The sequence below is a fragment of the Cricetulus griseus genome, chromosome 4 (genome assembly GCF_003668045.3).
Source record: "Cricetulus griseus strain 17A/GY chromosome 4, alternate assembly CriGri-PICRH-1.0, whole genome shotgun sequence".
Taxonomy (NCBI): domain Eukaryota; kingdom Metazoa; phylum Chordata; class Mammalia; order Rodentia; family Cricetidae; genus Cricetulus; species Cricetulus griseus.
Genome location: NC_048597.1, coordinates 75899235 through 75911032, shown reverse-complemented (window position 1 = coordinate 75911032; position 11798 = coordinate 75899235). Strand labels below are relative to the sequence as shown.

The 11798-nt window shown below is 47.0% G+C and overlaps 1 protein-coding gene across 10 annotated transcripts in view; it reads right to left on the bottom strand.

The window, feature by feature from the left end:
- Nucleotides 1–2221: 2221 nt before the first annotated feature.
- Sun1 (Sad1 and UNC84 domain containing 1) overlaps nt 2222–11798 on the bottom strand; it is a 47800-nt gene continuing 38223 nt past the window's right edge. For all 10 annotated transcript variants that reach the window (XM_027413465.2, XM_035444777.1, XM_027413459.2 and 7 more), the window contains 6 exons: nt 10991–11245; nt 10425–10509; nt 6966–7081; nt 5164–5331; nt 3947–4039; nt 2222–3661 (listed from right to left, as the gene is read on the bottom strand). In XM_027413465.2, the coding sequence (XP_027269266.1) occupies nt 3548–3661; nt 3947–4039; nt 5164–5331; nt 6966–7081; nt 10425–10509; nt 10991–11245 (831 nt within the window). In that variant the 3' untranslated portion in view covers nt 2222–3547. The remainder of the gene's footprint in view (nt 3662–3946; nt 4040–5163; nt 5332–6965; nt 7082–10424; nt 10510–10990; nt 11246–11798) is intronic.

Sequence of the window (11798 nt, the reverse complement as noted above, 5' to 3'; positions counted from 1 at the left end):
CCTGGGATTAAGGAGACAGAGGCAGGCGGATCTCTGTAAATTCGAGGCCAGCCTGATCTACAGAGCGAGTTCCAGGGCAGGCTCCAAAGCAATACAGAGAAATCCTGTCTGGATGGGGGTAAGGGGAAGGAAGAAAGAAAAAGAAAAAAGAAAGAACATGTGATAGTGTAGAGAAAAGGGTCCTGTCAAAGAAACACCCAGAGCAGAGCCAAAGAAACACACTTTGGCCCTGCAACCAGAACCAAAGAAATGTACCCTGACTCTGCAACCAGTGCCAAAGAAACATACTTTGTCCCTGGAATCAGAGCCAAATCTGACCCTAAACCTGTGCAGAAAACTAAACAATCCCTGAGCATGAGATCTAACCATCCTAACTAAACTCAGGGATTGAAATCTGACCAATCCCTACCCTGGAAAAACTCCACCCCTGTGAAGCCTTATATAAACCCTGTGCCTGTTCAGCTTCTGGCTGTTCAGGGTGGCAGAGGACAGCCACTATCCTGGATTCTTCTCTCCCAATAAATCTCCTGAATGAGGTTTGGGTGAGACCTTCTTTCGGCAGAGCAGAGCAGGGCTGTAATATTTTTTGCTGGGGGGAACCTTCCCCTGGCTAAGGAGAGTTGTTACACTCGGTTCTCATCCTGGGGACCAGAGCCAACTTTGCTGGGGAAACCTTCTCCTGCGAGCAGAGCTAATACACTGGGTTCTCAGATGGGTTCTCCTGGAACCTGTGCTCCTCATAGTGGTCTGAGCCACACTGGGACCCTATCCCTCATCTCCAGTCCACCTGCAACAGACTAGTCTTCTGGCTCACTAATCTCTCAGCACTCCATCCACCATCAACAATTGTGTAAGTTTCCCCTTCAGATAGAGACCAAGACCTAGCTGTGGTTGGAACAGGTGACTTCGGGAAGGGGAGGCTTGGCCTTGATTGATTGGAGGCAGGGTGTTGGACAAAGTCACAGTCGTCATCTGACAGCATCCTTTAAGACTCAGATTACAGAACATTTAAAAAATGGTTTTGTGTGCTGGAGATCAAATTCAGGGACTCCATTCTTGCTTAGCAACCAAGCTACACACTCAGCCTTCATTTTACTTTGAGATAGGGTCTGAGTTACTCAAGTTGGCCCCTGAACTCCTGCCTCAACTTCCCTACTATCATGGTTCTATGCCTGTACCCCAGTCCAGTTGGACTGGCATTTTATGCACATACCCTTGTTACCCTTGTGCATGCTGGAAGCATGGTAACATTAACAAGTCTGTATACATCATTTCTGGCTATCTATGCTCACTCTTCTGTGATGACAGATTTTGCTCACTACCACATAAGGGCCACTTAGGTACAACAATACATTACCAGGTCAGTCTATCTGATGACCCAGACATTTGGCTAGGTGACAAAAGGGCAAGTGATACACACAGCATGAGTGTGCTACCAGGGGATAACTTGTCTGGATAGGATGGAGTGGTACAGTTTGTCATAAATTCTTCCTGGAATTGTTCCCCAGACAGGGTCTATTATTTTGCTCTAGCTGGCTGCCCTGTAACTTGCTATGTAGACCAGGCTGGACTTGAACTCAGTGATCCACCCTGCCTCTGCCTCCTGAGTGCTGGAAGTACACCACCACTTCTGGCTGAAATTCTCTAATATTTTTAGACTTCCAATTGACAGCAGGTATCCAAGTCAGGAGAGCAAAGCCCTGGTAAGAGAACTCCTCTGTAAGAGAAAACAGTCTGGCAGTGGTGATACACGTCTTTAATCTCAGCATTCAGGAGGCAGAGGCAAGTGATTTCTGAGTTTAAGGCCAGCCTGGTCTACAGAGTGAGTTCCTGGACAGCCAGGGTTACACAAAAGAAACCCTGTCTTGAAAAACTAAAGGGTGGGGGGACACACTAAAACAGGAATGCCTATGAACTGAAGACACTTAAATCAGTGTGACACTTCTGTACACATAGTGGAAAACAGAGCTGCTAAAGGGTATGGCAAATGCTCCAAAATGTATTTGGCAGGCTGTGATGGCATGGTGCTCTGGAAGATGAGACCCAGGGCCTTGTGCCCATCCCCTTTTAAGCTGGACTGACTGTGAGCAAACTCCCCTAAGCAGGAAGAAGATGGAGGTTCTGGAGGACAGCTGGAGTGCCTACAGGACTTAGCAGAAGCTCTCAAGAGCACACAGCCTAGCAACCCCTCCCCACCCACATGGGCAGAGATAAGACAAGCTGAGAAAGGAGACACACACTTTTATTATCACTTGAAATAGCACATGCACTTTTAAAAATTATAACTCTTTTATTTAAACATCTCAATAGCATCTTAATTTGGTGGCAGTAGAAGTACTACCAAAGACAAATGTTCTGAAAAGCATTTACAAAAATACATTGCACAAAGTCCTATCTTGCATCTTTAAAAATAAATATTCAAAATATCTCCACCCCCAAGTCCCAAATTTAGTTTAATATAGGAAATTCTGCTTTTTCGTGTAACTTGCAGTATGTAAAAATGTGTGCACATCACCCAACCTGGCCACGTAGGCAGTGGCTCTAACCCTACGGAGTGGGATGTGCTGCTACGGGCCACTGTCTCAAAGACTGCCTGCAACATGCACTAAATCCCAACTCCAAGCCCCAGCGGGTGAGCTTGTGTTCTGCCAAGACTATCTAACCAATGAAACTTAACAATTCTTTATGTAAAACATCTGAACATTTCAAGTGTCCAGATGATGTATCAGTTATAAAGTCTGCTCACAAAATAGTCTAAATATTAAATATTAATTAAAACCAAACTTGAGTCAGGTGAAAAGGGCCAATAATGGTGCAGAGGCAAATCCAAGAGCAGCAGAAAGTGCTGCTGTGGGAAAGACCAAAAGTGACAGTCTTCAGCACCACCTGATAGGGTGGCACCTTAGTGTTCCCCCTTCAGCAAAGCCTGCCACAGCTCAAGGACACCAGAGGGTGACAGCTCAAGAGGTGCCTGTCCATACTATGAGCGAATCCAGTCAAAAATGGCCCAGCTGAGACCCAAGAGTGCCATTTGTAAGTGCATGTACCCCCATTGCCTTTTGGGTCATGTCCTCAGCAAAGCCTGAACTATGCTTCTGGGGAATGGTAGGAGTCCCAGCTAAGAGCAGACAGCCCAGGACGCACCCAGCTTCTCCCCACCAGGGAACCTGGAGAGGATCAGATGAAGATGGAGCAAGTTTTCCCTGAAAGAAATGTGTAGGTTTATCAGATGGGACTTGCCTTCCTGACATCCAGGACAGCCAGAGCAGAGCTTTCGGGTTCTACGTTTCAGGAGCCTGGAACCTGCCAGTTTTTCTTTTTGACTTTATGTATTGAAGCAAATCCCCAAACCAAAGGAAGTGTCTAAGAACCATACATTCAAATGAATCCATAGAGCCTGCCAGACTCAGAGGACTCAACGTGTCCTCATGGCCATCGCACATTTATTGAAGGGTGGCAGGTTCCTATGCTTACGTGGTCTCTTCCCCAAAGGGCTCCAGTGTTATGGCATCTTGGTATATACAGACATGTACAAGGCTGGAGTCTTCTACTGGGCAGGTTCTCCATGGACTCGGAAGCGGTAGAGGCAGGTGTACTCAGGGTGACCCCAGTTGGACAGGACCCGAAGCTCTACTATCTGGAAGGCTTGGTCAGGTCTTTCCTGAAGTTGAGGGAATAAGTTATTTTTGCATTAGCAGTCAGACTCCCACCCCCACCCCAGACAGATATCTTGTCCCTGTGGGATATGTGATAAGATGTAGTCATATCCCCAAAAGAGCCTTGCAAGTTGTTGGGACTCGAGGCACAAATGGTGACAGCACAGGCTGGTTGCCTGTTTGGCCTTTTACTGAGGCACAGAGCTGGGCAATGGCTGATCCTCACCACTCTAGTCACATGCCTGGCTCCACCGAGGCATGAATGAGAGAGACAGGATCCTTGTACTTACCAGTGTGTGGAACATCTGGAGTGAGTCCCCTTCCTGGTTATAGGTGAACCGTCCCAGAGGCTGCCCCTCTTCCTGATACTCCGTTTCCAGTCCCTGCAATAATAATGCGTTATAGCAGAAGTAACAAGAATCACTACTCCAGCCCTGCTGCCCTGAGTGACAGATAGCCATTTCCCCTGAGAGGCCTGCTGAGGCTCTCCCTGGAGGGGTACATTGACATTGGCTTTCTATAATTATCCAAGAGCAGGTGTGGTCACTCCCATTAGGTTGCACACAGCCACACAGGAGGGCCAGCTCAAGATGGCCACAATCATACTCAGCACCCCTAAAGCCCAGATGCCCTCATGAGAACTCTTGTGTAGATTCTAAGTGCCCTAAGTAAGGGACATAAGCAGGATGTGAGCAGTAGGTGGATTAGAGCAAAGTGGGAAGTATAGAAAGTTCTGGGGATAGATGGTTGTGGGGATGAGCAAGAGTGACCATCTCTGAGGGTACCATATGTCATTTAGATGTGCTTAAAATGATGGGTTCTATATTAGAGGAAATATAAAGGACTTTATAATGGGAAAGGGCTTCCCAGGCAATGAGCAGATGTTAAACTACAAAAGGGGAGAGTAACAATGGGACTCTGTGACAGTGACATGTAAGAAAGGTGGTGAATTCTAGAAGCTACAAGGAAGCAACATGGCAGAAAGAGACACAGAGAGATGAGAGGGGGGAGGGAGTGCACAACTGCTAAAGGGCCTTAACTGTGCCCACAGGAGAATATACAACAAAACCATGTCTCAAGCGCTGGTGCTGTAGTTCAGTTAGCAGAGCCTTTACCAACACCCCCCCCCCCCCGTGAGGAACTGCAGGCATGGCTCCATGGTAGAGCCCCTGGGTTCTATCCCGAACAATGCAAAAGGAAAATGAACATTATCTTTTAGCATTTTTCACTTCAATACATCACAGTTGTCAGAGTGTAACTGGACAGATGAAGGTAATGAATACAATCCTTCAAAGTCAAATGTGTCTAACTTGATCTGTTATCAGGGCACATGAACTGACAGCAAACACACTGTCATGCTACCACTGCATTCCACTGATGCTAACTTAGAAGGGTCAAGGGCTGCCCAGGAAATCCACTCAGAACATTAGCCTCTGGATAAATGAAACATCTCTAAGGGTGGAAAGGAGAAGGTTGTTTCCAAGACTCCTAGCAATGGTACACTCACATAGACTGCGAAGTCTCTGGGGGCACTGGAGATGTTACCAGTGGGTGACAGCGTCTTTGGAATGTGCTCCATGGTGAATGTGGTTGGGTAGATCTTCATGGACAACCGCACTACCAGGTACCCCTGGGAGCCTTTGAATGCCCAGCAATTCCCTGGGTAGATGTCAGGCTAGGGAAAGAAAATAGTACAACTCAAGCTGGGACACGTTCAAGCATTATAAGAACCAAAGTGATTTCACAAAACATCATGAGCAAACCAGAAGCCTCTGTGTGTTCAATTCACTCTCCCTGACTCTGAGTCTCACAGCCAAGGAAACCAAAGCTGCAAAGGCAGCAGCCTTGAGTGCAGGGGCAACATGTTGCTTCTCCCCCGAAGCCTCAATCACCAAAAAATGTAGGTGATCCTGAGAGGAGGTGGCTCTGCACAGTATCTTGGAAAACAGCTAAGATCTGTGCATTGTCTATCCAAGGTGGCCTTTGGTATTGAGCCACTTAAGTCTCAGGTGACTCAGGACAGGGCTTGTCACCAGAGTCAAGTCTGGATCATAGGACTACTGAATTCCAGGAAAAGCAGAGGGGTTGATAGCTGAGATGTCCAAGTGTACCTATGTGCCCATGAAACTATTCTTCCATGAAAGTGCATGTGGAGTGGACAGTACAGAGGCCTGTCTATATCACACTGTTTATCAGGCACACCTATGATGCCCTCTGACTCTCCATGGGCACAGATGAAAATCTCATCTTCCCAGTTTTTGAGGGAAAAAAAAACAAAAGAAAACCCTCAAAAATTACAACACTGCCTATGTCCAGGTGAATGGAACACACAAAAACCCAGTGTCTGCCAGTTAAGCCTCAAAACCCAGGGCAGGGAGCACTTTAGACCAGCTCGCAGTTATAACTACCAGGGCTACAAAGTCACCTCTATCAACACTGCTCGACAGACACATTTCAAGGTGACAGACGTCTTAGTTTTCCCCAGTTCCAAACCTTGGTACATTGGTACAATATTCTTTCATTGTCATACATTATGACATACCTTCCTGAATTTGGGGAATTCCCCATTTAACTTTTAGACTACAGATGATTGTGGACACCGAGCTACAGATGGGGAGATTCCTAGGATTCAAGGTCCTCTGTAATTATAGGGAGCTGGAGTCCAGACTGGGCTAGAAGACCCTCTGGAAACAGGGTGGGCTCCTGTACTAGGGGCCTCACTCTCAGGTCTGCTGGCAATACTCTATTTACTGAATTTTCAAAGGCTGGGCCTATGTACACATGACAAAGACAGACTCACTGGGTACTTCACAGAAAAATGCTGGAAATTGCTTCAAAATGTGAACACACGGAAGCATGTTCAAGTAGGTGAGTGTATCTGACCACTCAAATTTTTCCTTTCACCTCGGAAGCAAGCTACAGGGAAACAGCAGTGCAGACATGGGCCAATGCCCCAGGCAGGGGACATGGGGGTTACTCCCAGTCTGCTAGGGCTCATGACAATACAGGAAGGAAACAACCAGGATTGTCCCTGGAGCCCTCCTATGCTGCTCCCTTCTAGCTCCTCTCTCTGTACAGTCTCACAGTGGAAACAGGCAGCCTCACACCACCTGGGTCTCAGATTGGATGGAGAGGCTACATGGCACATGGCACATCCAGAGGTGAATTTGAAAGTATGACCGAGGGCCCAAGCAAGGCTGCGCACAGAGGACTAGGGTCATACCAATCCTGTGTGTCTGTTTTACCTTCATGAGGGGCTGAAAATGCAGAGTGGCCTTAGGTGCAAAGGCCCTGTGAACAGCAGCTCACCTGGATCACCACACGAGGTGACTGTGAGAAGTACCACAGTGGGATCCCAAACAGGCTCAGCAGTGCCGTCTTGGTCTCATAGGTCTCGGAGCACCGAGTACTCAGGATGCTGCCACCTGGAACACAGGGACACTTGTGTGACACCTTATGGCAACATGCTAGAAGTGACAGCCAGAGGCCAACAGTACTTTTTTTTTTTTTTTTTTTTTTTTTTAAGATTTATTTACTTTCACATGCATGTATATCTGTGTGAGGGTGCAAGACCCCCTGGAACTGGAGTTACAGACAATTGTGAGCTGCCATGTGGATGCTGGGAATTGAATCTGGGTCCTCTGGGAGAGCAGCCAATGGTCTTAATCACTGTGCCATCTCTCCAGCTGCGAGCACTCCCCACCAAAGTGCTTTTAAACAGCACCTGCTTTACTTGTAAAAACAACCTTGAACTCTGACGTCAGCCCTATATTTTTTGTTAAACATTCTTTTCATCTGTGTGAGTCCAGGCATGGGTTAGAGGCCTAAGGTTGACAATGGCAGTCTTAGGTTGCCCACTACCTTATTTATCAAGGCAGAATCTTTCAACTGGACGCAGAATTCACAGGTTTTGGCTAATCTCACTTGTTCTAGGCATCTTGTCTCTGCCTTCCAACCAATGAAATTATAGGGCTGCTATGCTTATCCAGAATTTATGTGGGTTTTCAGATTCAAATTCTAGTCCACACTTAACTACTGAGCCACTTTCCCATCCCCTGCATTTTTTAACCAACACATAAAAACACAAAAATTAGTAGATGGCTCTGTGGTTAAGAGCACTAACTGACTTGGATAGAGTTCCCAGTACCTACATGGTGGCTCACAACTATCTATAACTCCAGTTCCAGGGGATCCAACTATTCTCTTCTGACCTCCATGGACACCAGACACACTACAGAAAGACATACATGCAGGGAAAACCACTCATACCCATAAATTCTAAAGAATAACACATATCATCATTATCATCTCCATGCCTCTGGGACTGGCACATGTACTGGGATCAGGCTGAGCATACCTCAAGAACTCAGCATAGCCTCAACCTCACAGTGCAAACACCCAGCATCCTCTTTCCTCTTGTCTTAGCTCAGCAACCCCCAATGGCCACTTGAACACTCAAAACGTTTGTTGTTGTTGTTGTTTTTTGAATTACAAACAAGATTGATTTACATGGCAATCCCAGTTTCCTTCTCCCAACCCTACCTATGGCATATCCTTTCTTCTAATTTATACCTGACTCAACCTTTCTGCTCCCTCATGACCTCTGCATCCTTCCTCTTCCTCCCTTCTCATTCTCTTAGCTCCCTCCCCCCTCTTCCCATGCTCTCAATTTGCTTAGGGGATCATGACCCTTTCCCCTTCTCCAGGGGACAAAGTTTGTCTCTTTTAGGGTTCTCCTTGTTTACTAGTTTCTCTGGCAGTGTGGACTGTAGGCTGGTAATCCCTTACTCTATGTCTAAAATCCACATATGTGGTTGTCTTTCACATCAGTTCATTTTACCCCTTCACAACAGTGTCTGAGTATGCGAATACTAGGGGCAGTGGCTCTCACAGCTATGTTCATATTTTCCTAAGTAAGGGTGATAAAGAGTCCCACAAGCACTGGTGTTAGAGGCAGGTAGCTCACAGAGACTACCTAACAGGAAGGACTGTTGTGACAAATGCCCACTAGCCAAAAAGCACTGGGAGCAGGAGTAACTAGTGTGGGGACAATCATTCTGCCCTTTCAGTGGAGCAGACAGATAAGGACATTAATGCTAACAAGAAATAACTGAGAAGTCAGTGCTGGAGAGATGGCTCAGTAGTTAAAAAGTACTTGTTGCTCTTGTAGAGGACCCGGGTTCTGTTCCCAGCACCCACATGGTGGCTCATAACCATTCATAATTCCAGTTCCAGGGGACCTGATGCCCTCTTCTGATCTCTAAGCACCAGGTATATAGTACACAGTACACACATACATATTTGCAGTCAAAACATAAAATAAACAGAGCAGATGCAATCCACATATTTCAGTCAAACTTCAGTGCTGTTTCTGACATGCGGGGGCAGGGGGCGCAGAGGATACTAAAACAGGCAGACAACATGGCTTTGAGGCTGCAGATGAAGACCTAAGCTCCTGGACACTGGCCAACTTCTTAAATATCCTCTCCCTAGTTTAAGAACAACTGTTGGTGCAACCTCTTGGGGCCTTGGGGGATTTAAGCTGGTGACAAAAATCCAAGAGCTCCAACATGGCCCCAGAACAAGTGACAGCTGCCAGCCCAAATAGCATGGCTAAAATGTCATTCAATGCCTCTGAATCTAAATATAATTTCTGATGTCACTTCATTTCACAATATTGAACTAAAATCAGTCTTTTGTTTTTAAGTCATTTAGACCAGAGGCTCCTTGAGAAGCTGAGAATCGTGAACAACCCTGCTAATTCCACCCAGCCTGTTTTTTTTTTTTTCTTCTTCTTCTTTTTTTGAGACAGGGTTTCTCTGTATTGTTTTGGAGCTTGGAACTCGATCTGTAGACCAGGCTGGCCTTGAACTCACAGAGATCTGCCTGCCTCTGCCTCCCAAGTGTTGGAATTAAAGGCGTGTGCCACCAACACCCGGCTTCACCCAGCCTTAAAAAACTGGCTGTTCCCACACCAAATAGTAGACTTGTGTCACACTGAGATTCAGGTGATGTGATGATGGCCCAGCAGTGATGGCAGTCAGGCTCATGACTTCCCATATCACAGGCTGCTTAAGTTGGAATACAATGTCTCTACTGGATTAGGCCCATCATACTCCTCATTCTTTAAGAGGTGGGGTCAGTCTGCATCTTACCTGCAGTTCCTAATTTCTGGAAGTTCAGAAAGTCATTTATGCATGGCTTGTGTAGTGGAGCCTTCTGAGATGCCTCATGCCTCCCAGTGGTGTCCACATTCTCACATTTCCAGAAAAGGTTCAAAGGCCTCATCCAGGTGTGCAATCCCAAACCCACTGCACATGTGAGGGCCCTACAGTCCCTACCACAGCGGACCATGCTTTTGTGGAAGCAAGGCAGCTCCTGTCCTACTGTGCACTTGGCCTCAGCAACCAACCCCCAGTTCTAGCCCTTGGGGCTAAGCCTGGGTGTGCTCTGTGAATATGTGGGCCCAATTTACACACATCCAAATGGGCAACTTCTCAGTAAGAATAAGCACTTGGGCCTCATCCAGAGTAATACTCTATTGTCATACTAAAAGTGTGGCAGTAGCTGCTGAGGAGGCATATACCTTTAATCCGAGTCTGAGGCCAGCCTGGTCTACAGAGGGAGCTCCAGGATAGCCAGAGCTACACAGAGAAACCCTATCTTGGGGGGAGGGGCAAGGGGAGTTGTGACATTGTCCTGTAGGCCCACCTGAATTCCCAGCCTGGTCTTTCATGCTCATGCTAGACTCTTTTGTTGGTTACTCACCTCCAGACTCCAGAGCAAAGTCCACCATCCCTGTCTTGTCTTGGGAATACAGTTTCAAAGCATTGTTCACAATGATGTGTGCTTGCTGGTAACACAGAAGAAAGAAGAATGAGGGTTAAATGATGCAAGCAAAGGCTGGGTACCTCGTATACTTATGCTTAGAGAACACAAGCATGCTACACTTCAGCCATGGCCAGTAAATGGGTGGGATGGGGTCAGACACTCAACATTAGGGCATGATACTTCACAGCAGGTACCAGAACCAGGGCATCCTGGGCCCTGTCACCATCAATGTGGGTGGGGTGGGAGGGAAGACTGTACTTCAGGGCTGGGGTGTGGCAACTAAGGGAAGCTTCGTACAGCTGGAAGCTGTATAACCACAAACTGGTACATAGGTGCCCTTGGGACAAAAGGATTCAGTGAATGCAAAGCTAAGGAGTGCTTCCAAGTGACAACAGCGGTAATACATCATTTGTGGCAAAGCTAAGTACATTGTGTTCTCAGAACACTGACACCCATGTAACTACTGTATCTATGGTGGAGGCTGACCCTGTCTGTTTACTCACCGCTTCCGTAATTCCTGAAATTCCTGCCTCGCTCATGGCAGACACAATGGCCTCAGATGTTGGGGCCTGTCCTGTCACTGTGACATGGTGTGTGATATTCTGCAGCACTTTCAGCTCAAGGTCATGCAAAAGCACCTGCAGCTCATCCTTGCTCACGAACCGAGAAGAAAGTTTCTGCAATAGCCACTCGAGGGAGCCATTGTGCTGATCCTCAGAGAACATGAGTCTCACAGTCTCCTGGATACGGGCATCAGCCTGGTGAGGCAGAGGAAAGAATGGGTAAGTGTGAAGCACTGTAGTAGCAAATTGCTCCAGCACAGCCTCAGGTACCCCAGAAGTACATCTCTGCAAGACAGGGCACAACTGTGACATAACTGTCCCCTTCACATTAAATTTAAGTATTCTTCCCAAACCACTGGAGCCTTCTAAACCAATTAGGAATGGACTACAGTGCTGCATGAAGGTCATTTACCAGTGAACCGCAGAAAGGGAATATGGGTTTTCTGATTCCCACTGAGTCTACTCAGCAAGTCCCACCACACAACTCCACAGCTGAGGGCAGGCCCCCGTCCTCACTGCTCCTTATAAACAGCTTGAGGTGTAGTCAGACAGGAGGCTGACTTGGTCCCTATGTACTATATACAAACTTCTTTTGTTTCCCATGGAAAACAATCAAGGGCAAAGCACAGAAAGGCATCCACCTACCACAAAGCCAGCAGGGCTGCATACATTCAACCCTGTTCTCTGTCCCCACAAATGGCCCCACTATGCATTCATCCTTCCTCAGTCCCCCAAGACTACCTGATCG